This window comes from Schistocerca piceifrons, chromosome 8 (genome assembly GCF_021461385.2).
Source record: "Schistocerca piceifrons isolate TAMUIC-IGC-003096 chromosome 8, iqSchPice1.1, whole genome shotgun sequence".
NCBI classification, from domain to species: domain Eukaryota; kingdom Metazoa; phylum Arthropoda; class Insecta; order Orthoptera; family Acrididae; genus Schistocerca; species Schistocerca piceifrons.
The window spans coordinates 325,864,874-325,891,958 of record NC_060145.1 but is presented as its reverse complement, the minus strand read 5'-3'; the positions used below and the strand labels follow the sequence as shown (position 1 = coordinate 325,891,958).

General features: G+C 42.1%; 1 protein-coding gene across 1 annotated transcript in view; it reads right to left on the bottom strand.

Annotated features, from left to right (window-relative positions):
* LOC124712323 (tachykinin-like peptides receptor 99D) overlaps positions 1 to 27,085 on the bottom strand; it is a 193,491-nt gene that overhangs the window by 60,172 nt on the left and 106,234 nt on the right. Inside the window, exon 3 of the mRNA XM_047242616.1 lies at positions 15,787 to 16,117. Coding sequence (XP_047098572.1) covers positions 15,787 to 16,117 — 331 coding nt within the window. The remainder of the gene's footprint in view (positions 1 to 15,786; positions 16,118 to 27,085) is intronic.

Below are 27,085 nucleotides of genomic sequence, written 5' to 3'. Positions count from 1 at the left end.
GTTGTATGGATTCAACAGGTTGTTGCCAGTGCAAAGCAGATATATTGTTATGCTGCTCCTGTAGCCTAGCATAATAACGAAAGTGTTGCGAATGCACGATGTTGTGCACCAACTGACCTCTCGACTATGTCTCTTAAATGTTCAAAGGCATTCACTTCAGGCGCTTGAATTGTGTCCAGAATATTCTTCAAACCAATCTCGAACAATTGTAATCCAGTGACACAGCACCTTGTAATCCACCATCATTCCATCGTTGTTTGGGAACATGAAGTTCATGAACGGCTAGAAATGGTTTCCAAATAGCCGAACACAAACATCACCAGCAAATGATCTGTTCAGTTGGACCAAAGAACCGAGTTCATTCCATGCTGAAACAGCGCCCATCATCACCAGAAACAACAACCAGCCTGCACAGTGACTTGTTGACAAGTAGAGGCCACGGCTTCGTGGGGTCTGCGCCACACTCGAACGCTACCTTCAGATCTTTCCAACTGGAATCGGTACTTATCCGACCAGACCACCCTTTGCCTGTAGTCTACGGTCCAACAGACATGGTCACGATGCCAGGAGCGATGCTACAGGCGATGTCTTACGTTTACCAAGGGCACTCGCGTCGCTCGTCTGCTGCCATATCCCATTAACACCAAATTTCGCTGCACTGTCGTGACGGATACTTTCGTCGCACGTTCCACGTTGATTTCTGCGTTACTTCACGCAGTGTTGCTTGCCTGTTAGCATTGACAGCCCTTCACAAACACTACTGCTCTCGGTCGTTAAATGAAGAAGTGAAGACCGTCGGTTACTATGTTGTCCGTAGTGAGAAGTAATGCCTCAAAGTTGGTATTGTCGTCACGCTCTTGACACTCTGAATATTGAATTTCCCAGTAATTTCCGAAATGCAAAGTTCCATGCGCATAGCTCCAACTACCCTTCTGCGTTCAAAATCTGTCAATTCGCGTCGTGGAGCCGTAATAACGTCGGGAATTTTTTTCACATTAATCACGTGAGTACAAACCACACCTCAGCATACGCACTGCCCTTTGATATCCTGTGTACGCGATACTACCGCCATCTGTATATGTGCATGTCGTTAAGCCATGAATTTTTCACTTCAGTGTATATTGCGTCTGTCATAGCATACGTAAATAATTCAGTGAAGTGCAGAAATTTCGACTTGATAGCAGTGCAGTCGTCAAGAATTGACATAGATTTTTAACTACGAGTACGTCAGCATCTTATCTTAAAATTTGGTTATGACCATTGTAAATCTAAAATCAGTACCTGTGAAGCAACTTAATTGCAAAAGTCCAGCAAATCTACTGATGATACCATGTTAAGAAAAGTGAAACGTGTCTGTGACATTAAATACATTTAGTTGCCGCATGAAACAGGCGTTTTCATTAGCATTTAGATAGGAACATCGTTTTAAAGTGCGTTCTGGGGAACATTCGCCTAGGAGGCGCATAGGAATATTTTATATTCGTCTGTGTGGCGAATATCGTTTTTTCTGGCGTATATTAGGCCAGTGTTAAAGACACATTTATCTGAAAATTTGAAATTCGGAGCTTTCAATTTCTTGTTCCATTTCTGGAACCACATCCATTTGTCTCAGACTTATTTTATCACTCTTGTGCAATATTCACCTAAGAAGTTAAGTCCCATAGTGCTCAGAGCCATTTTGTACAATATCTTAGATACACTTAAAACGAATAGAGTCACTTCGGCAGCCCCGAGATAACGAACAGAGAAACTTGGAACACGTCGTGAATCTGGGTGGTCAAGTTCCGTGATTATCGTACATGGCACGTTGTCATCAGAATTGAGTCTCTCCGGTTTAGGTATTAATAGTTGCATTATCTTCATAGAAAGTATTCTCATCCAGCTCATTTTCGGATACGTCTGAGCCTGTGTCGGGATCTACAGATGAAAGATCGGTTTTGTTAGGAACATACGAATCACTGGTCTCGACTTCACAGCTAGAGGCTATTTAGTAAAAGAAGTCTCCTCCACCACCGGAATAATTCGCCTACTTCTGTTAGAAGCATCTACAGATATTGTTCCAGCCGTTGGACTCTAAATAAACATGCTACGTTAGGAAGTAATATATCCTGGGACTTCCTAGTTGAATGTAATTAATGAGAAAGAAACTAGCAAACAATCTAGAAACAGTGATAAAATGAATGAGCCATAACATATCAAATCAAAACTGATACTGTGTAAAGCACATAGCTATGTACAGAAAACATTTCGAGCGAATAAAATTGTAACTTATGCGGAAAGTGAACCACACTAAAACAAACTGAAACTGCGCTTAAAAGTAAGGTACCTGCTAGCTGTGATTTTGTGGAAACCGCTATCCCCTTCAGATTCCTCTCAGCAAACACAATAAAATAAGCTGCAGTGTAGTCAGGTAACTAAAAATGCCATGTAAAAGAACTTAAACAAGAAGTTTGATTATCCACCTGTGAGGCTCAATACTGCTACTTCAGAAACATCCGCCTGTGGGACGGTGTGCGTCTGCAACGGAAACAAGTTTTCCTGGGTAAATCGGAAAGACGAAACATTTGCCTTAACTACATTACGACTAAATATCAACTGATAATCTCGTAGCCGGCGATTCTTAGATCCTATAGTTGAAAAAAGTGTACTGTATCCGCCTGTCAGGCGGATGTCCGTTCCAAGCGTTAATATAAATTGTGTAGCTGCTATGGAAAATGGCCATCAAAAGAAAATTGCTAAATTTGTATACGGTAAGGCGTACGTTCATAACACAGCACTTCCATATCACTAGTTTGAGGAATTTCACCGTGCGGTTCCGCTGCTGAATAATGCCAGAATACCTATTTAGAGCAGTTTGGCCGTAGAAGACATCTGTTACGGCGGCTGTAAAAGAGATCAATCAGCGTATCTGGGACATGGAATTGCTGCTCTAAGCACGCCGCAATATGCGAACTGCACGTAAAGATAGACGTTATACGCGCTCCTGAGACCTACAGAACAATACCTATGCCACATATGGGACAAAACGTTTTGTCATCCACATCAATACAAGGCTTATTTCTCTAGCTGAACAAATACTTCCAGAACGTCAACGTCAATTCGACCAAATAGACAAATTCGATACAAGTTTTATACCTGAGCAATTTGCAATAAGAAGGCCTTCGGTACCCCGATGCCATCATGTCCTTTCATAATTTACGGAAAACAGTCGACCGTCCGCCGAGGGCTGAGCTATGGAGTCTTCTGGAGGAGGGTGGCCGCTCCCAGAAGCTCGTTAATTTTCTGTGCCAGTTTCATCGTGGCATGTTTGTCCGCGTTCAACATGGCGACACTTTCACATATCAGTTTACTGTCCCTAGCGACCTAATGGAGGCATGTGTGTACGTACACAAGTCAACTCCTCTCATAATTCTAATTACTCTCTTCTGCACTTTTTGTCTTAGCGAAGAGTTACCCAAGACCATTTTCCTGCCCAACAGTGACTGAAAATATGCAAAATGTGCTAACCCATCTACTTCCGTACGACCAAAGCCAATATTTATTCCTATGGGAGAAGTACTTGAACCTAAAAGTCTTACATGGCACACTACACGGATTGTCCAGATTAAGTTACCACCAACATGCTCACACAATGGTTCAAATGGCTCTGAGCACTATGGAACTTAACTTCTGAGGTCATCAATCCGCTAGAACTTAGAACTACTTAAACCTAACTAACCTAAGGACATCACACACATCCATGCCCGAGGCAGGATTCGTACCTGCAACCGTAGGGGTCGCGCGGTTCCAGACTATAGCGCCTAGAACCACTCGGCCACCACGGCCGGCGCTCACACAATGCTTTAAAACTTTCTACCCTTTTTATTATTATTATTATTATTATTAGTCGCATTAGTCGCAAAGTTCCCGGAGTGGAAGACGCTAAGTAAAGATGGTTCGTTTTCCGTTCTTCTTGTTCTTCTGCTTATTTTTATTTTTCCACCAGTTTTCCATTGTTTGTGAGAATTTAGGTCTTCTTCACTCCATTTTGTTCCGATTTTTTGAGCTGTCTCTGGTTTGACCTCTTATTTTTCTTCTTTTCCTTATGTGTGTTTCTTCTTTGGTGATTTTGGCAAATTCCAACTCTTTTTAACATTTTGGATCTATTCTCCTCCATTAGCGAGGGAATCTACATATTTCACTATTATTTATGTTAGCCTGTGTGGCCAAAGAATTTGAGGAGTCTTTTCCTCATGGCTGCCTCTGTGTTAGAATATTATTCAACTTTGGACGTTTTCTCTAGTCTACACCCACTGTCGTTCCACCTTGGTCCCAAAATTTTCCTAATTATTTTTCTTTCTTCTTTCTTTAGATTTTTTTTATATCAGTTATCTTGTTTAGTGCCAAGCTTTCGCTGGCATATAACACGAAGGTTTAATTACTGTTTTGTAATGCCTAATTTTGGCACTTAAAGATATGCATTTTTTATTATAGAAGTTTAGCAGTCGGCTGGTCCCGGCGGAGGTTCGAGTCCTCCCTCGGGCATGGATGTGTGTGTTTGTCCTTACGATAATTTAGGTGAAGTAGTGTGCAAGCTTAGGGACTGATGACCTTAGCAGTTAAGTCCCATAAGATTTCACACACATTTGAACACCTGAACAAGTTTTGCTATAGTCCCAAACCTTTACTAGCTTTTGTATTCATTCTTCTTGTTCGTATTTTTCAGAGATATTTTCTCCTAGATATTTAAAATGTGATACTCTGTTAATTTCCCCGTACTTGGTTTGTAATTTGAAAATTTCTAAATTTATTGTTGTAAACACTGTCTTTTCAAATGATATCTGTAGGCCGACTTTCTCTGCGCATTCTTGTAGAGTTTCTATCTGTTTCATAGCCATATGACAAGAATCTGCCATTATTGTGAGATCGTCCGCAAAGGCTAAGTAGGGGATTTGAAGGGTGTCTTTTGATTCCTAACGAAATTGGTTTCTAATAATTTTCTTCTTCAAGTTTCTTTTGCCATTCTCCCATGACTCTATCTAGCACTACATTGAATAACAAAGGCGATAACCCATCATCTTGTCTAACCCCAGGTTTTATATCGAATGGTTTTGAAAGTTTTCCCAAAAATTTCAATTTGGATGTTGTATTTCTTAATTTCTGCTGAGTGATTTTCTGTATTTTCCGATCCAATCAGTTTTCTACAAAAAACTAAATAGTGTGGATCATTGGATTGAGGCACAGGCTTTTCTGTAGTCGACAAAGACATATACTATAAGCTTGCTTCGCATCTTTCTTATTCTTGAGATTAATTTCAGATTTAAAATTTTTTCTGGGCGCGATTTGTTTTTCCTGAAACCAGCTTGGAAATTTGAGATGATTGGTTCTAGCAGATGTTGTGGTCTTTCGAGAATACAAGTTGCCACAGGGAGTAGAGAAATTCCTCTGTAATTATTCACGTCATGTTGGTCCCATTTTTTATGTAATAGGTGCATTAATTCCCACTTCGTATCTCCTGGGATTTCTTCGGTGACCCATATACTCGTAAGAGGCCATTGCTCAAACAGGCAAATAAAACTGCGGATCATCAGTGAGCTAAGTGTCATCAAACGTCTACAGTAGCTCACTGTCGGAACGTTATGTTGTGCGACTAATCAATTTTTGCCTTTATTTAGATATGCACATTGTCGAGGGCACCAGTGCCTAATAAAACAATTCATTCTAAATGTCTGCAAGGTCAGATGAAAGCCAGAGTTGGCTCTGTGATGTATTGGGGGTGCTTTTACTATGGTGATTTGAGTCCGTTAATAGAGGTTATCCTAACATTTACCAGCGTGGTAATTCAAACAGCCTGAACGATCAGGTATTGCCTTCCAGACAACATCTGCATGATGAGTTTGCTACCACTGCTTTTCAAGACAACGGCAGGCTTCATAAAAATATATGAGAGGTTTCTGAACAATCATCATCCTGTTACATCTCGACTGGCTGCAAAATCGTCTGACTTGTGTCCCAGAGAAAATTTGTGGGATATACTGGAATAGCTAGCCAGAATCCCCGCAATTTAGTGTAATCGCACGACCAAAGACACAGCGAGTGGCTTAACGTGGAAGCGACGTACCTGTACAACCATCAGGACTCACTTCCCAACCCAACCCAGACTGTTACCAAGTCCAAGGGCGGAATGATATGGTATTATATGACGCTTGGCACGATTTCTCTACGGATATAATTTTTTATCCGGTGAGATTCCATCGACCGTTGAGCTGACTAACGCAGTCACCTATAGAGGGGCCTACTGTGAGGCGTGGGAGTCGATCCACGATGGAACTCGGCATTTTTCAAAATTTGTTTTTTCGGGGCACGCTGCCACGGGATAGTAGGTCCGCAACTGTTGACTCTGTTTATATCGTCCGCGTCAATTGCGTTTATATAAAATTCAGCAGTAGTGGTTACAGGTTTCGGGTTGACACACACATTTTCATACCATACACCATGCTATTAACCGTAATTATTCGTACAATGTGGTGCCAAAAGGCACAGCAAAGTATGCAGTGGACAAGTATTCACACTGATCTTAGCCTGTGTTTCAATTGCTACTGGCTGACATAACCAAACTAATAAATAAAACGTACAGTAGTCACAGACGCCACTCGAGAAATACTACGAGTGCTTCCTTTTGTGTGTCCTCTGTTTTCTGATACAGTAGTTCTCCATTTGGAAATTCACCTGTAGGTTTTGTCACTCTCGTGACGAACAGACAGTTAACGATCTTTTGAACCGAGTATCAGACTGTTTTCAAAATAAGGATAATAATCGTATTTCTGAACAGGGATCGAAGTGGGACAATTGATACTCTGGCACTTTACCACTGACTCCCCTAGCGAAATAGTTATCAGTGGCTAAGTGACATATCTGATGTTAATAACGTAATGCGATAGATAGAAAATGGGTAGGGTACAGGAGAGTTTGGGATGGAAAGCAGACCAGTTAATAGGAATAGTTGGGGCCTCTTTAAATATATTTTGCTAGGGTAAGAGTTCTAGTGCAGTATTCAATATCAGTATTATGGTCATGGGCTGATATTACCGGGTTCTGGTTTATTAGCTTTAACTCTTTTGAACCGTTAGAAAAACCTAGCTCGTCACGCTGCCATCAGACCCTCGCGTCAGTTGACGATCCCATCTCGCACAGTTACAGTGCTATGTGTAAGTCGAGATAGTGTGATCGAACAGGCACAGGTGACACTTGAGATATGTTACGAGTGCTGATTTTCCTTGTATGTATTCTCTCTGCTTTGTGATACAGTATTTCTCTTTTTGGAAAGTAATATTTAGATTTTGTGCCTCTTGCGAAGGAGAGTTAATGATTTTAAATTGAGTATCAGGCTGCTGTGGCTAATTTTGTAATAATTCAGATGATGATAACGATTTTCCTCCTGACTCCTACTAGAAGCACCACGGTGAAAGATCGAGAAATGAGTGACAAAATTTTTTTCATTTTTTCGACAGAATGTGCATTGTCTGTACGATTTCATAAATAGAAAGCGGTCTCTGATTTTCATATGAACAATGCAGGACATTTATTACAGTTGCAATAGCTCCCAGATTATATTGCGTGAGGTCAGAACATGGTAGTTGCAATGGGTTTACCATTGCATAGGCGCTGTTCTGTTACACATAGCAATTGTATGTGAATATGGCCACGTGGGATTAGCCGAGCTGTATAAGGCGCTGCAGTCATTGACTTTACGGCTGGTCCCGACGGAGGATCGAGTCCTCCCTCGGGCATGGGTGTGTGTGTTTGTACTTAGGATAATTTAGGTTAAGTAATGTGTAAGCTTAGGGACTGATAACCTTAGCAGTTAAGTCCCATAAGATTTCACACACATTTGAATTTTCATGTGAATATATTTCTGTGGAAGACTGTAGGAGGTTCCCGGAAAAGAATCTACACCAAAAAATATACGAGTGTTCCGCTACACTTTCTTGCGTCTAGACGCCTTAAAGAATGATTTAATACGTTCCTATAAATCCTTTTAACTTTTTGCAACACTAATGTTACTCAGTTTTCCTCTTTTAAAGGCAAAATACTCCAGGTTCGTGCTATTCCTTTGTGAGTTCACGTCAGTTTCAAACGCACCACAGACACTCTACAAACCAGATACTGTATCGCCACATTTTCCTCTTACCAGCCATGTAGTAGTGTGGAGTACAGAGGCACTACGCAGGCGTGCTTTAGTGATCTCGGCTACAATAGAGCACTACAGGCATGTGTCTCACTTATATAGTCTTCACTTGGATACAGTGTGCAAGTGACAGATCAAAGCGTGAAGAAGAATAAACACTCAGTTCAGCACAAGTTGCCAAAGGTGACCGACACTACCTAGCCTTATAACACATTGGCCTCCATGGCTTGTATGCCCCAATGGAACTCGCATGGAGGCAGAGATGTCTTACAGTGCACACAGAATCCTTTATTTTAATCTACACTTATCACCAAGTTGTTGTCATGTCCTAGTTCATGAACCACGGGCAGCGTATGAGTGACCAAGTAAGTGGTTCTGACAATAGGGATAGCAGTTACTTTAGAATAAGGCTGGGCATCTCGGACATATTCTGAGTCGTGGTCACCTTTGTCCTCAGACGGCCAAGACTACCAAACCCACCGGTTAGTCCCTCAACCGTTAGGGGTAAAACTCAATGGGACCCGGGGCAAGTAAGGCTAGCAAGCTGCTTCTCTCGTACTTTCAATATGATGCTGGCAACAATCAGAGCAAAATGCCTGTAATTGACAAACCAAGGACTCTTAAGATACGACTCGTCAAACGAATGGTAACGAGATGGGGAGCTATTAATATCAATGGGGGCTACTCTGGGAAGAAGGTGGAGCTGGCAGAGGCTACAAGTAAGATGGGGTTGGACGTTTTAGCTGTTAGTGACATTCGGGTAAGGGGTGAGAAAGAAAAGGAAGTGGGAGAATACAAGGTCTACCTGTCAGGAGTCAAAGCAGGAATAGCACAATGGGGTGTAGGGCTTTACATCAGGAAATAAATGGCACCCAGCGTAGTTGCAATGAGGTATGTAAACGATGACTGATGTGGATAGATTTGACAGTGTCTATCAAGAAAATTAGGATTGTGTCAGTATATACGCATTGTGAAGGGACAAATCAAGATAAGATGGATAGTTTTTCTGACGCACTCAGTGATGTAGTTGTTAGAGTAATGGACAAGGACAGTGTTCTGCTCATGGGTGATTTTAATGCCAGGATTGGGAATCGAACAGAAGGGTATGAAAAGGTTATGGGTAAATTTGGAGAGGATATGGAGGCCAATCGGAACGGTAAAAACTCTTGGATTTCTGTGCCAGTATGAGCTTAGTAATCAAAAACTCCTTTGTTAAACCTAAGAACATTCACCGGTATACTTGGGAAGGCAGGGGGACCAGATCTGTCATTGACTATATAATAACAGGCCAGGAATTCAGGAAGGCTGTGAGGGACACACGTGTATTCAAGGGATTCTTTGATGACACTGATCACTATTTAATCTGCAGTGAAATTGGTATTGTGAGGCCGAAAGTGCAGGAGGTCAGGTCCATAAGTAGGAGGATAAGAGTGGAGAAACTTCAGAATAGGGATATCAGGCACACATGGAGGAATTTTATGAGGGGGACTATGCTCCAGACTGAACGCTGAGAGGCATAATCAGTTTAAATGATTCCGCCGCCGTGGGATAAGCAGCTGAGCAGCAAGTCGTATACTCCTAGCTCGCTCATTTGTTACATAGTTTAATTCTTAATTTCTTTGCGTGTTTTTGGTACTTGCATTGTTTACTTCATAAATTTCGGGCGTATTATAGTATTTGAGAGTGTAGCATCGCGTCTTAGTACGTGAATAGTGTAATTTCACTTAGTCTCCTTCCGCCGCCGAGCAGTGTCAGCAGTGCGCAAGTAGCAGCATTACTGCATTTACTAGGCAATCTTGTATTTTAATAACCGTTTAAATTTTGTCGATTTGTTTGCGCTCTCTGTAGATTAGTTCAGAAGTTCTTTGTAAAACAGTTTTTAGCATGGATAGGGACTGCAACTGCTGTGTTCGGATGCAGGCTGAGTTGGCATCCCTTCGCTCCCAGCTTCAGGCAGTGTTGGCTTCGGTCACACAGCTTGAGGCTGTTGCTAATGGGCATCACTGTGGGGGTCCGGATGGGGGTTTATCGGGGACGGCCAGCTCGTCCCACGCATCCCCTGATCGGACTAAGACTGTGGTTGCCCGGGATACTGCCCGCATTGAGGCTGATCCCTCACCTGTGGTAGAGTGGGAGGTCGTTTCAAGGTGTGGCAGGGGGCGAAAGACATTCCGGAGGGCTGAACGGAAAGCCTCTCCAGTTTGTCTGACGAACCGGTTTCAGGCTCTGTCTCAGGCTGATACTGATCTTCGGCCTGACATGGCTGCTTGTCCTGTTCCAGAGGTTGCCCCTCAGTCTGCAAGATCCGGGCAGTTGCAGAGGGTGGGCTTACTGGTAGTTGGGAGCTCCAACGTCAGGCGCGTAATGGGGCCCCTTAGGGAAATGGCAGCAAGAGAGGGGAAGAAAACCAATGTGCACTCCGTGTGCATACCGGGGGGAGTCATTCCAGATGTGGAAAGGGTCCTTCCGGATGCCATGAAGGGTACAGGGTGCACCCATCTGCAGGTGGTCGCTCATGTCGGCACCAATGATGTGTGTCGCTATGGATCGGAGGAAATCCTCTCTGGCTTCCGGCGGCTATCTGATTTGGTGAAGACTGCCAGTCTCGCTAGCGGGATGAAAGCAGAGCTCACCATCTGCAGCATCGTCGACAGGACTGACTGCGGACCTTTGGTACAGAGCCGAGTGGAGGGTCTGAATCAGAGGCTGAGACGGTTCTGCGACCATGTGGGCTGCAGATTCCTCGACTTGCGCCGTAGGGTGGTGGGGTTTCGGGCACCGCTGGATAGGTCAGGAGTCCACTACACGCAACAAGCGGCTACACGGGTAGCAGGGGTTGTGTGGCGTGGGCTGGGCGGTTTTTTAGGTTAGATGGCCTTGGGCAAGTACAGAAAGGGCAACAGCCTCAACGGGTGCGGGGCAAAGTAAGGACATGCGGGGACCAAGCAGCAATCGGTATTGTAATTGTCAGCTGTCGAAGCTGCGTTGGTAAAGTACCGGAACTTCAAGCGCTGATAGAAAGCACCGAAGCTGAAATCGTTATAGGTACAGAAAGTTGGCTTAAGCCAGAGATAAATTCTGCCGAAATTTTTACAAAGGTACAGACGGTGTTTAGAAAGGATAGATTGCATGCAACCGGTGGTGGAGTGTTCGTCGCTGTTAGTAGTAGTTTATCCTGTAGTGAAGTAGAAGTGGATAGTTCCTGTGAATTATTATGGGTGGAGGTTACACTAAACAACCGAACTAGGTTAATAATTGGCTCCTTTTACCGGCCTCCCGACTCAGCAGCATTAGTGGCAGAACAACTGAGAGAAAATTTGGAATACATTTCACATAAATTTTCTCAGCATGTTATAGTCTTAGGTGGAGATTTCAATTTACCAGATATAGACTGGGACACTCAGATGTTTAGGACGGGTGGTAGGGACAGAGCATCGAGTGACATTATACTGAGTGCACTATCCGAAAATTACCTCGAGCAATTAAACAGAGAACCGACTCGTGGAGATAACATCTTGGACCTACTGATAACAAACAGACCCGAACTTTTCGACTCTGTATGTACAGAACAGGGAATCAGTGATCATAAGGCCGTTGCAGCATCCCTGAATACGGAAGTTAATAGGAATATAAAAAAAGGGAGGAAGGTTTATCTGTTTAGCAAGAGTAATAGAAGGCAGATTTCAGACTACCTAACAGATCAAAACGAAAATTTCTGTTCCGACACTGACAATGTTGAGTGTTTATGGAAAAAGTTCAAGGCAATCGTAAAATGCATTTTAGACAGGTATGTGCCGAGTAAAACTGTGAGGGATGGGAAAAACCCACCGTGGTACAACAACAAAGTTAGGAAACTACTGCGCAAGCAAAGAGAGCTTCACTCCAAGTTTAAACGCAGCCGAAACCTCTCAGACAAACAGAAGCTAAACGATGTCAAAGTTAGCGTAAGGAGGGCTATGCATGAAGCGTTCATTGAATTCGAAAGTAAAATTCTATGTACCGACTTGATAGAAAATCCTAGGAAGTTCTGGTCTCACGTTAAATCAGTAAGTGGCTCGAAACAGCATATGCAGACACTACGGGATGATGATGGCATTGAAACAGAGGATGACACGCGTAAAGCTGAAATACTAAACACCTTTTTCCAAAGCTGTTTCACAGAGGAAGACCGCACTGCAGTTCCTTCTCTAAATCCTCGCACAAACGAAAAAATGGCTGACATCGAAATAAGTGTCCAAGGAATAGAAAAGCAACTGGAATCACTCAATAGAGGAAAGTCCACTGGACCTGACGGGATACCAATTCGATTCTACACAGAGTACGCGAAAGAACTTGCCCCCCTTCTAACAGCCGTGTACCGCAAGTCTCCAGAGGAACGGAGGGTTCCAAATGATTGGAAAAGGGCACAGATAGTCCCAGTCTTCAAGAAGGGTCGTTGAGCAGATGCGCAAAACTATAGACCTATATCTCTTACGTCGATCTCTTGTAGAATTTTAGAACATGTTTTTTGCTCGCGTATCATGTCATTTCTGGAAACCCAGAATCTTCTATGTAGGAATCAACATGGATTCCGGAAACAGCGATCGTGTGATACCCAACTCGCCTTATTTGTTCATGAGACCCAGAAAATATTAGATACAGGCTCCCAGGTAGATGCTATTTTTCTTGACTTCCGGAAGGCGTTCGATACAGTTCCGCACTGTCGCCTGATAAACAAAGTAAGAGCCTACGGAATATCAGACCAGCTGTGTGGCTGGATTGAAGAGTTTTTAGCAAACAGAACACAGCATGTTGTTATCAATGGAGAGACGTCTACAGACGTTAAAGTAACCTCTGGTGTGCCACAGGGGAGTGTTATGGGACCATTGCTTTTCACAATATATATAAATGACTTAGTAGATAGTGTCGGAAGTTCCATGCGGCTTTTCGCGGATGATGCTGTAGTATACAGAGAAGTTGCAGCATTAGAAAATTGTAGCGAAATGCAGGAAGATCTGCAGCGGATAGGCACTTGGTGCAGTGAGTGGCAACTGACCCTTAACATACACAAATGTAATGTATTGCGAATACATAGAAAGAAGGATCCTTTATTGTATGATTATATGATAGCGGAACAAACACTGGTAGCAGTTACTTCTGTAAAATATCTGGGAGTATGCGTGCGGAACGATTTGAAGTGGAATGATCATATAAAATTAATTGTTGGTAAGGCGGGTACCAGGTTGAGATTCATTGGGAGAGTGCTTAGAAAATGTAGTCCATCAACAAAGGAGGTGACTTACAAAACACTCGTTCGACCTATACTTGAGTATTGCTCATCAGTGTGGGATCCGTACCAGGTCGGGTTGACGGAAGAGATTGAGAAGATCCAAAGAAGAGCGGCGCGTTTCGTTACCGGGTTATTTGGTAACCGTGATAGCGTTACGGAGATGTTAAATAAACTCAAGTGGCAGACTCTGCAAGAGAGGCGCTCTGCATCGCGGTGTAACTTGCTCGCCAGGTTTCGAGAGGGTGCGTTTCTGGATGAGGTATCGAATATATTGCTTCCCCCTACTTATACCTCCCGAGGAGATCACGAATGTAAAATTAGAGAGATTAGAGCGCGCACGGAAGCTTTCAGACAGTCGTTCTTCCCGCGAACCATACGCGACTGGAACAGGAAAGGGAGGTAATGACAGTGGCACGTAAAGTGCCCTCCGCCACACACCGTTGGGTGGCTTGCGGAGTATCAATGTAGATGTAGATAATGATGATGATGATTAGCGCCAAGTTGTGATGTAGCTAAGCACGATGTTTCCTTTGTGGCAGGGGCTACGTGCTTGTTTGGTAACAATCACCGGCTCTTCCTCTGTACTAAATTGAGCGAAGCTGACCCATGTAGGTACCTAGTAATAGGTAACAACTACTGCTGGTTTGGATTTCATACGCCAATGCCACGGGGTGGGCTGAGGCGGTCGACATAGTTAATGTAGCGACATCTGTTTGGAATGGATTTTCGGACCCACATCTCATGCGACGATTGCCAAATGCAGGGACTGCAGACCACTCACGACATTGCCGTATTGCACTCAACCTGCACATGTTTGATATGCCTGGGCACACCTGACCTCGGGTGCTGGGTCAATGAGGGACGATCACTGCAAGACAGCCCACATACCGACAGTCTATTCATCCCTTGCCACCTTTATGAGTGTCTGCCCGCCTGCAGGTAAGAGAGCTGGAAAGATCTGGTGTAGATGTTATGCACCAAGCAACATGAACTACGAGGGTCACTCCAAAGGAATGCACACTATTTTTTTAAATCCATTTTTATTCTACATGTTTGAAAGTTTTACAGTGTGTAAATACATGCTTTAGTAACAATATTTTCGTTTCTCCACATAATTTCCATCGCTCTCAACTGCCTTACCCCATCTTGGAAACAGCGTTTGCATACCCGCACTGTAAAATTCTGGACCAACCTTCTGGAGCCACTGTTTGGCAACCTGCACAAGCGAGTCATCATCTTCAAACCCTATTCCACGAAGAGAGTCTTTCAGTTTCGCAAAGACATGATAGTCACATGGAGCCAGGTCAGGACTGTAAGGCGGGTGTTTCAGTGTAGTCCACCCAAGTTTTGTGATCGCTTCCACGGTTCTTTGACTGACATGTGGCCGTGCATTGTCGTGCAACAGCAAAACATCCTGCATTTGCCGATGTGGTCGAACACGACTCAGTCGAGCTTCAACTTTCTTCAGTGTCGTCACATATGCGTCAGAATTTATGGTGGTTCTACTTGGAATGATGTCCACAAGCAAGAGTCCTTCGGAATCGAAAAACACCATAGCCGTAACTTTTCCAGCAGAAGGTGTGGTTTGGGTGAATTTCCATGATGCCACTCCATTCACTGCCTCTTCGTCTCTGGTGAAAAATGATGGAGCCATGTTTCATCACCTGTCAGAATTCATCCACGAAATTCATCTCCACCATTCTCCTACTGTGCCAAAAGTTCCCTGCACACCGTTTTTCTTCTTTCTTTGTGAGCCACCATCCTGGGAACCCACCTGGCACAAACCTTTTTTAACGCCAACACATTTACTTTTCTGCAAACACTTCCTTCCCCTATCCCACCGTAGCGTGACAATTCGTTCACCGTGATACGTCTGTCAGCAGTAACCAATTCGTTAGCTCTCTGCACATTGTCTGGAGTGTGTTAATCCTCAATATTGCCGTGCCTGCTTTCATCACGTAACCTGCTTGCCCACCGACTAACTGTACTGCGATCGACAGCAGCATCTCCAAACACCTTTTTCAACCTCTTGTGGATGTTTCACACTGTCTCGTTTCCACAGCACAGGAATTCAATAACAGCACGTTGCTTCTGACGTACGTCAAGTGTGGCAGCCATCTTCAAGAGACGCTGTGACGGCGTCACTCACGGGAACAGGTTGAACTAAGTTTGAAAACAAGCGGGAAGGATGTATCTACGCACTGTAAAACTTTCACAAATGCAGAATGTAAACTGTATTTTAAAAAAAAGTAATGTGCATTTGTTTTGGAGTGAGCCTCGTAGTAGTATCGGAAGTACCCGCCCTTCGTTCAGCCAGACGGAGGAGCAGCAGCAGCAGCAGCTACGGTACCTTCTTCTTGTTCCTGACGAGCGCGGCGTCCCTGGTGTCCTGCGCGTTGCCGGGCGCGCGCTGCCCCCACAGCCGGAGCGCCATGCGCGCGTACACGGCGGTGATGACGCAGAGCGGCGTCGCGTACTGCAGCGCCACCAGCAGTAGGCGGTAGGCGAGCATGGCGCGCTCGGACAGGCGCACGTTGTGGCAGAAGGGCACCGGCGCCGCGGCGCCCTGCACCCGCAGCAGCGAGACGCCCAGCGCCGCCGCCATGGGCGCCGCCAGCAGCGCGCCCGCCGCCCAGATGGCGCCCACCACCAGCCGCGCCAGCACCTTGGACGGCCTGCCACTGCAACCAAGCCGTACCAACGCTTTCGATACCGCACTCTCCCCAATTGCTGTTGTCTGGAACCTGGGATCTGTGCACTGGGTAGGCAAATTTTTACTTTTGATCTAGTAAAAAACAAAATTCCGTGTCAATGTGCGAAAGCTTACATTGGCAGTTCCATTCGCACAGTGCATGACAGGTGTGTGGAACATCGCCGTCATACGAGGCTACAACAGCCGGAAAAATCGGCGATAGCAGAATACTACCTAAATGAGGGACACAGTATGAAATTTGATGAAACTGTGGTAGTTGCCAACATTCCCGGTTTTTTAACAGTGTCTATAAAGAGGCGATTGAAATTAGGTTGGATGATAATTTAATCAACAGAGACAATGGGTTTCCTCTTAGCAAGACGTGGAATCCTCTATTATCTCGCATCACAACTGAACGTTCTTCGGTGCGGCCTTGATTGCGATATATCGTTGCCAGTAGTGTTTCACTAAGAGCGGCGCCGCCTCCATGTCTTGGAAGGCAGAAACCGTGATGGGCGGCGCATGCGCCGTGTACTGAACGGTGGCTTATATAGGAAGTCGATTTGCAACCTGACGTCAGTTCTCAGCGGGACTCTTCAGCAGAAGCAGCATTTTCCTGAAGATGGGGACCAGTTGGATCGCCGAAATACGATTCAAGTTGATTTTTGGATCCGGCAGCAAACCCGAAGAGACTTTCAAGACTTATTATGCCGGGAAAGCCTACGTAATCACATAATTACATAACTGCATTTTATTTACAGGTACATGTGTGGATTCACCTAATTGAAGTGGTCCTGCTTATATAGGGTGATTCAGCTGCCCCTATCGCTGGGTTTTATGCAACCCACAATGCCCTCACAGATTTCACATGTTCTCCCAGCCGATATGTACAGAATTTTAGTCCTATAGAAAATGGAACAGGACATTTCAGTAGGAAATTTAAGTTTTGTGCGGGACACGTTTTCCCTATAGCCCGCAGTTTTAGAGTTGGTGAAGGAAAACGTACAAAAATGATGTTCAAATGTGTTCTTCTCGAACAACTCAAGATCTGTGACCTACAGCAGAATAGTATCAAAGTACAAAATTTAACTGCATTAAATTTGATACAAAACTTCCTGTTCACTTTTTCTGTGGAGTTAATAGTACATAATGCGTGAGAAAGTATGAAAATCTTGCACATGGTGTCAGAAAGAGTTGTGGACTGTATACAACCCAATGGAAGGGCTAGCTGAATCACCCAGTCTACATAGATGGGCGAAAAATTCATCGAGAGCAGTATACTGGTTATGCGTTTCTCTTAACTCTGATCCATGTCAGTAAAGCCTTAGAACAACTCAAAAAGGCTTCAGTTTCAACAGTGCAGAAAGTGTCGAGTCTTGAAGATTTTGATCGTTTCCCATGGAATGTCATTAAAAATGTTGAACATCGAAGTGAGACGAGACAACAAATAGTTCTATATACGATATCCTAGTGGAATATGTTCACAGTACACAGAAAAGGCAGGTAATCCATCTGCTGTGGGTGCATTACAACAATGAGGAAGTGGCCATATTAGCAAAACAACCTGAATCCTTGGTAATTTTCATCGATTTGAAATTGCCACATACAAACTACTTACGTGAGGTCAACACCCATAGATAACATTAGTGCCAGGAGATGTGGAGTATGTCAGAACAAACGAAAAGTGGATGTAACGATTGAGCCATGTGCGGCTCGCGTTGGTCCGTTGGTAGGTTGGCGTCGTGTAATAGGTATAGTGGCGTCTCGTTTTCTTCTTGTGTTTACTAGCGGCACTATGTATGCTAGCATGGTCTGTCCGCAAGTGGCAGGAGCAGCGTTTATCGGTATCGATTACCGTGGTGCTATCTTCGGGAGGACGTCAAGTGTTTTCTGGGTTGGGTATGTCGGTAGTTCAGTTGGGACGGAGCTGGATGGAGGTCTGGCACCACTAGGACATGCCGGGACCACTGGAGGCACGCAAGCATTGTCGTATCGAGGGGCTGTACTTGCGAGGGACACAACCTCGTTGTCGACCGGACCCAGGACGTTTGAGTTGAGTGAACATTAACCCAGTAGTGAAACCTCCACTATTGGAGATCACACCGTTGTTAGTGCGTTACTGCTTACAGGTTCGCTGAGATGAAGAGCAACGAGTGGAGTGCTTGGAGTTCGCGAAATTCAATAGCAAATCTCCACTTTTTATTATTAATCACTGAATCCTTTGTATTTATTTGTGAATTTCATCCAGAGGTATTTTTCTGCCTAGTGGTCGCTAACGTTCCAGTTGCCTGACCTGGAGGTTAACGTATTTTCGCGGCAGTGTACATTTCATCTTCCCGCTGCTGTATGGTATAGCATGTAATTCGTGAGTCTCCTTAATTGTGGTTTTGAAATTTTGTTCTTTTGGACTACCTTGGTCGTCGCGGTTCCTTCTGCTTCTGGATGTTCTAAACACTGGAACACTGGATTCTCTAGACGCAGTGCTGTCCATCGGTTCCGCCTTGCGTAGATTATTCCATCGTTGTGTTGGTTACCAGACGTTAGGTAGATTTTGCAGGAGTGTTGGTCTGCATTTAAACTGTCAGTAGTTTGAGTTGCCATCCGGTTAAGTGAGTAGAACTCTTGGCTGCCTGTCTCATTGTTTACAAAGTTGAGCGATTTTCCCAGGCCAATCCTTGGAGCACTGTCTGAGGCCCACTTCCCTCTTGGTTTGATCAGAATGTTTTCGAATAATTACTATTGGAGCCTTCAGCCGACAACTAATTTTAAATTCATTGTCAATTAGGCCTTCAGCCAAGAATGCAGTTTGTCGTAAGAATCTTTAATTAAATATTGTCTCTTAATACGATTGTACTTTTCTTCAAATAATATTTTAGTAAGAATTTGATATAAAGGCCTTCAGCTGCCAAATTGTTTTGAGCAATTACTACTGGGGCCTTCAGCCGACAAATAATTTGAATTTCTGTTCAATAAGGCCTCCAGCTGTGAATGCAATTTATCGAAAGAATTTTTAATTAGATATTAACAGCCAAATTTTATAATTTTTCCCTATTGTCAGCCTTATATGCAAGCAGTTGGTTCCAAATAAAGTGTTCGTGATTAAAAGAAAAAAAACTGCACAGCCAACAGTAACTGAGTAAGGCCCCGTCCACACCGACACTGCCTTTCCCTAAGTACCATGTCTCAACGGCCTATTGCGAGGACGTGCTGAAAAGTTATGCCTAAGAATTTTGTGGTAATTCCTGAAGCTTTCTAAATAAATGGAACGTTATTAACACTCTATATCGCTATTCTACACGTCTACATATTTGTAGTCCTCTGCTGCTAGCTCGGAATTATAGTGTGTAACATGGTGGTGTGTAGCATAACTATGTTAGTGTCTGAGAGACAGCGTGCTGTAATCGATTTTGAATTCGAAGAATTCTTCCGCACATGGAACACCGTCTCCTTCAGCATGACAACGCCAGCCAGAGTGCACACGAATGCTGTGACATCTCCAACAAAACGGCACCTAGTGTTCACTGTCACTGATCATCCTCCATACAGTTCCGAATCGGCCTCATCCGATTATCATCCGTTTCAAGAATTTAAGAAACACATTCAAGGACTTCACTTCGACAATGCTGAAGGAGGTCAAGCAGAAGATAAGGAATGACTTCGTCAAGAAAGTCAGACATTTTACAGTAACGGTATCAACAAATTGGTCTGTCATTGTGTGAAATGCATTCATCGACAGGGTGACTAGGTTCAGAAATAAATATGTAGACGTGAAGAATAAAGATGTAGAGTGTTAGTAACGTTTGTTTTACTAAAAAAAAGGATTTTCTCATAAAAATATGAAGGCATCATTTTCCAGAATGCGCTCGTACAACTTGAAATTCCTAAAAGACTGTGATTTATGACGACACTTTTGTCCCGTTCAACGATTTCTGCTATCACTGAACTCCACGTTAACCACGCCTGTTTTCCTGTGCATGTACATGGAATAAAAATTTACAGTTCTCCTCCATATCAGTGTGATTCTATGTTAGAAGTTGATCTAAACTAAACCTTTTTCTTCCGTCTTGTGAAAGACTACAATTTTTTAAGACGTAGATGAGCATGGGATACTATAACATTACAGGTCGGGATTGATCTACGAGGTCTTGAATATCTTATTTGTATCTGTCAGTTGGTATGGAGAAACTGAGATTTGGGGGATTTCTTTACATAGTTTTGCGTGATTAGGTCCCGACGCTATCCAAAGCTGTCATTTAGTTACGTGCGATTTGCGATCTGTTATGTGTTACTTTCCGATACTATATAATATTTTTTTTACTGATTACCGTTAAAATATAATGACGATAAATATTTGAGATCATTTGGAATAGTATTTTAATAACTATCTACATGACGTGACGTAATTCGTTTACTCTTAGGGGAAAAAAGAGTATTAATTGTGCTTTTATGGACGGTCAGTGTCGAGATCAGTGATTACGATTCCAGAAATAATTGATTTGACGAATCACACAATCGTGTATGGCGAATTATGACCTTGAAATTGGTTGCAGATGTATGCAGGTCAATTTTGTGACAGGCTAGTAAGCGTCGCGAGTGTGTCGCGGCATCAGGACTGCTTTCGCGTTTGCCTTAACCTCTGCGAAAATACAATTTACGCGAATTCTTCATTATCGCGAAACGGTAGGATATTTGATGAGCCATTGTGGAGGACGTAAGTTTGGATAGAAAGACCATTTTCAAAATCGAACACAAATCCTGTTGATCGAAGTAACCTAGCAACCCAAAAGCTCATACGTGGTTATCATCAGAAACAGTGTACTATTTTTCACGCACACGTTTACACTCTACATCGAGGTGTGGGTGATTTTTGGGCGCGAAATATACATTTGCAAGCATTTGATTAAATGAAAGGAAAAATATAGAGAAGTTTATTCGTATATTTCGTTATTTCATGAACAGTGATATTTTCTTATACTGGTGACAGACTGATCGTAAGTGCTCCCGTTACAAGTCAACTTTGGGCATGATGAAGAGTAGCTGGTTCTTAATGTCTCGAAGGTCAAGTGAAGAATAATATCACACTTAAATAACGCTGCATCGAAACCTACTATCTTTGTACTATATTAATCCAGCTATTCCGGAATCAGGTGATACCGTGACCGTGTAGTTGTGTGTTGTCGACCACAAATAGGTAAACACAAACATAAACATTTCTCATGCTCTGATATCGACGAGGGAAAGAAGAGACGACAATGACGACATACATGTATACGTATACAAACGGTACACGTGACTCCTTACAATACAAAAACACAACGGACGTCACGGTATAAGTGGCGCCTCAACGAGCGGCTCGAATACGGAGGATTTGCTGTATCGAGTCGAGTTCCATCCGGAATCACGAACCCTGGAATAGAAGAACAATGTAGCAGCCACCGAATCAGTCCAGCGAAAGAGGTACACTTCAATAATCGCTTAAAGTAAGCGATACCACCAGTTACGAGTAAAATAACATTATAATTGAAAAAGGAATTTTGATAACAGTGAATTTGATATACAATGAAACATGTATAATTTAGTACTGAATGATCATGTTGAAACGAAAAAAAAAATATTACGTGATAATTTGCACCCGAGTACGGAAACGATTAGAGAGAGGGAGGAAAGTGAAGATGATACGGGTAATATCTCCAATGAGCCTAGTATGGAACAGGAGACATGTACAGCTGATCATACTGTTATTGATTTAGAGCTATCTGTAGAAACAGATACAATGGGAAGTAGGATAAGCAACGTGGAGAAACATAAAGATATCGAGGTTTCGAAGTAGTTCAGCCAGCTGATCCAAAAATTGGATATGTTAATCAAAAAATGTTCGATATGTTAGTATCAATAAATACTCAAATGGGTTTGTTGAATGGTAGTTCGCTAGAGGAGGACAACAAAAAGTTAAACGATAAATTTGAGGCCAAATTTGGTTCGTTAGAAGGTAAAATGGATTCGTTGGAAAGTAAACTTAGAACCTTTGATCAGAAATTGGAAATTACTGAAAAAGAATTAAAGGCAGTCTGGGCGACCCGGTTAAATGCGAAATTTAGAGACACGTCAGAAAATCAACAGAATAAATTAATGAAAAAAATCGCTGATGTAGAAAACAAATATCAAACAGTTTCGAAGAGTTGTGATAATCTGTCCAATAGAATGGTAAAGTGTGAAAGTAGTTGTATCAACGGTAACGCAAAGATAGAAGCTCTTTCGAAACAAATAACACAGTGTGAGTCGGATTCTCGTAAGGGGATCAACAAATATTTAGTAGATCCAACAAAAAGGCTTCACGAAGATCCATCTGAATGGATAGAAGTAAAGAAAAACGAAATTGCAGCTATGGTCAAGACTGCTATTGAACCTCGTCAAAATGAAGCTACAAATGAACACCAAAGTAGTAATGATGAATTAGTTAAACTATTCACTAGCGAATTCCAGCTAATTAAAGACAAAATAGTTGATGAGTTCCCTAAATGGGAAAAGGAAACCAATCGTAAACTATCGGAATTAGAACGAAAATCGTCACAGAATTTGTTAACTGAGGACGAACTTTCAGATAGTAGGTCAAAAAAGAAACGAGTTTGTGGTGATCCGAAATGCAACTGTTATGAAAATCTACAGTGGGATGTTGATAATTCTTTTTGGAAAGAATATGACTCTTTTGGTCAGAGAGGATATTTCTCTTCCTTAAAGGTGAAGAATAGTATTTTCAAAAGTAGGCAATTTCCAACGTTCTCCACTGAAAAGAACAATCTCCGTCCGAAATTTTGTATTAATAATTTCAAAAGAATATTTCTGCGTAGGCTGGTCGAAACACGACATATTTCAATTTATAGTATCCAAAATTACAGTAGAAGCAGCATTTTGGGCTGCAGAAGCAAGCGAAAGTTGCAACACTTGCGCTGAGTTTGAAGGACTTTTCTAGCTAAGTGCTGGTCACCGAGTAAACAGAAGAAATTACGAAAAGAGGCTTATCAAGGTGAGTATTTTAACAGCAAAAGAAGTATTTTAAGGCTATACTTTGGAACGTACATAAATAAGACACGATATTGGAGTGATCCGATTTATCACAGAGAAGTGATCAGAATTTTGAAGGGAAGGTTGCCCATCCATATACTCGAAAAATTAATAAATACTCCGGACAGTGACGTGGGGAGTCTGTAGTTGATTATGATTATGGAACATGCGAGACAGATGAGTAGTAGGCAAATGTCTATCACCCTCGTAGCAACTCGATTAACGATAATAGTAGTAATTTTATCTGTGATAATAATAATACGGAAAAAAATGTCAAACACGTGTCATAAGATAGAGGAGAACATGAGTCCTATGGTTGCAGTATGAATAATAATCATAATCGATATAAAAGAGGTACTTACTGTGCTAAAATTAGCTGTGGAGGTAATAGCAACCAAGTAAATCAGATTAGTGCAATGAAGCCGAATCGTAAACTTCGATATGGAGACGTGAACGTGCATAGTGGTAATACCAATAAGCCTAACATGTAGCCGGAGGATGATCCTAATCGTATTCGACTATGGGAAGATAATCAGAAGCAGAATGTTCGTTGGGATGATGGAAAAAATACATCGAGTCCTCATCAAACACAGGGAGTCTTACCAATGGGCGATGGAGCATCAAATATGCGACATGATAGGCATCATAACTCGGATCATACTGTACGGATCGTGGAAGGACATGAACCACCACCAATGACACAGCAGGAGAGATTAAACTAGGACTGGTCACCGAATGCCTTTCTAGGATGACTGGAAAGGAGGAGGAGGTCAGGCATCATTTTGAATTAAATGTACTAAGGTATAATAATGATATGGATACAAGGGGTGAATTAATTGAAGAAAAACCTAATCTTTCTAACAAGCTTGGACAAATTTCAGAGGCAATATTTCCAGCAAGCATAAATAATGTTAATGTTGAGGTATTGGTTGATACCGGAGCGACTATTAGTGTCATGAAACGGGACTGTTTAAAACAGATAAGCCAAGGAGTAAAAGTGCTCACATTTCTTGCCACAGGATTTACCGTGTCTGGCGCGTTCAGCGCAAAAGAGCAAAATGTCTTAAAACAGGTACTTGTCGACGTTACAATACGGGAGGCTCAAATAGCAAACACATTCCTGGTTGTTCCTAAAATGACAGTACCATGTATTTGGGGTTTGCACTTTTTATGTGAGACCGGTGTGTCATTAATTTGAAGTAAGGTGAATGTATATTTAATTCCAATAATAATGTTTTGACAGCCACAATGATATAGGGCAGAGTAGCCCCCAATCAATTTTGTGTAAACTTAATGGTGAATTATGTCAGTATCAATTTTGAAACAGTAGATAACATTTACCTTGTAGAATGTTCCGAATAGACGATAAGTAAAGTGTCGCTTTAGGAAAAGGTTTTCGAATCTGAATGCTTATCTGCCATCCAAAAGGACGAACTATACTGCTTGTTGGACCAATATTTCCCAGTTTTCAGTAAACGTCCTGGTGTGATTAAAGATTTTGAATACACCATAAAGACGTATCTACATAAACCATTTTGTCGTACATCCTATTCTATACCTTGGACAAAGAAAGAGATGCTAAGAAATGAAATCAATAAAATTATAGAATGGGGTATTATTGAGCTCCCAGATTCCGAATTTAGTAATTCCCTCTTGGCGGTAATTAAAACCAACGGTGACATCAGATTGGTGTTAGACGCAAGTGAGATTAACGAGATCATTATACCTGTACAAACCAGACCCGAAAACGTAGAGTAATTGACACAAAAATTTTATGGTGTCCGCTTCTTAACTTCTTTCTACATGCGTAGCTCATATTGCAAAACGAGAATATCGAAAGAATCTAGAAAATATACAGCGTTCGGTTTTCTAGGCCGGAGTTACCAGTTCAGAGTCATGCAATTTGAACTGAATATAAGCGGTGGTGTTTCCATATCTGCATTGGACACTGTACTTGGCAGAGACCTTTTGGGTAAAGTTACTTTATATGTGGATGATTTATTAATTTCTTCTGAAATCTGGGAGGAACACCTGAATTTATTAAGAAGAGTTTTTGCTTGATTTTTAGAGTACGGAGTTACTGTAAATTTGAGCAAATCCAAGTTTGCTTGTAACCAACTGAAATTCCTTGGACATATAATTACTCCTGAAGGGATAAAACCAAACTCTAAAAGGATGGATGCGATTAACAGATGTCCATACCCGAAGAATAGAAAAGAATTAAAGTCTTTCATCGGCTTGGTTTCTTTTTTTCACCGATTTTTACCCAACCTGTTGTCAGCCAAGACTGTTTGTTACAGCTGTTAAGGAAAAATGCGATGTGGAAGTGGATGACAGAACGCACGCAAGCTGTTGATAACATTCGCAATACCTAGGTCAATGCTCCACTGTTGCATCATCCAAGACTTAATCAAGATTTTTATATTGCTGCAGACGCCTCAGAAACTGGATTAGGTGCCACTCTTTTCCAGATGGACGATCCGAAAGATATCAATACAATCAAACTAATTGGGTTTGCCAGCAGAACACTTTCTACCTGTGAACGTGCGTATTGTACTACTGAACTGGAAGTACTGGCTGTAGTCTGGTCCCTCAGAAAGTTTCGCTATTTTGTTTAAGGAAAGAAGGTTATTATATACTGTGACCACAAAGCTTTATCTTTTATTCTAACGGGAAGGATGTTTCATATACGTTTAATCCGACGAGCTTTGCTACTCCAAGAATATGATATTTCATGACAGTACATCAGAGGAGAAAGCAACATCATAGCTGATGCTCTTTCAAGGTTATCGAAAAGAAAGAATGACGACGAATGCAAAGAACGAACTATTGGCTTTAAAGTCATGAATTTATCAATGCGATATTGTGAGAAGCAGATTTCGCAGCTGTCTCGAAAGCTACAACAGCTACAAGACGACTATATGTTGTCTTAGTAAGGATGCAGTTGAAAGTAAAACGATAAGTCGCTTCAAAGACAAGTTAAAATCCGGACAGTTATACAGAGGAAAACATGACGATGACGTTTGCAAAGTTTGTATTCCGAGTGAATACTTGGAATCACTAATATGGTATACGCACTTAAAATGGGGTCATTTTGGTTCCCCAAAATATATAGCCAAATTAGCGCAATACTGTTATAATCCAAATTTGGGACGTTTAGCTACGGATAGTCTTAAGAAGTGCAAGATATGTCAGAAGGCAAATCCCATAAATTATTGTCATAAGATAAACTACACCCGATAATTCAACAGCAGCCTTTGATGTTCGTGTCCTGTGACATCTGTGGACTGTGTCCTACGACACATGGACGGTTCAAATATGTTTTGGCAATCTATCATATTTTTTCAAATTATGTGAAATTATATCCTTAGAGAAATGTTCATGTGTTACCAATGTTATGCAAATTTATTAACAACTATGTAACTGAGCATGGTATACCTACGATGATTTTGACAGATAACGCTGCATTTTATACAAGTAAGGTATGGAGACACACTATGAAGTAACAAGGAATCAGACATATTTACATCTCACGATTGTACCCGTGTGGCAATCCTGTTGCAAGAATATTACGAGAGCTAAATCGATTCCTACATACATACATCCCGAACCAACATTATAAATGGATCGACTGGATTCATGAATTTGAAAAAGTGTGTAATGACTTACCTAACTTACCGACAGGCAATGTAGCCATAAGAAGATTTTATTTAGTGGTTGTTTGACGATTTATTAATTTTGTAGTGTTACAGATAAGTATGTGAAACAAAATGGAAAGTATACTGTAACCAAATGAGCAAAAAGTAATGACGAGAGGAAATTTAATGCAGTCCAATAAAATGAGGAAATTTAATGGAACCCAATCAAATGAGGCAGTAACATGAAATAGAAGAAG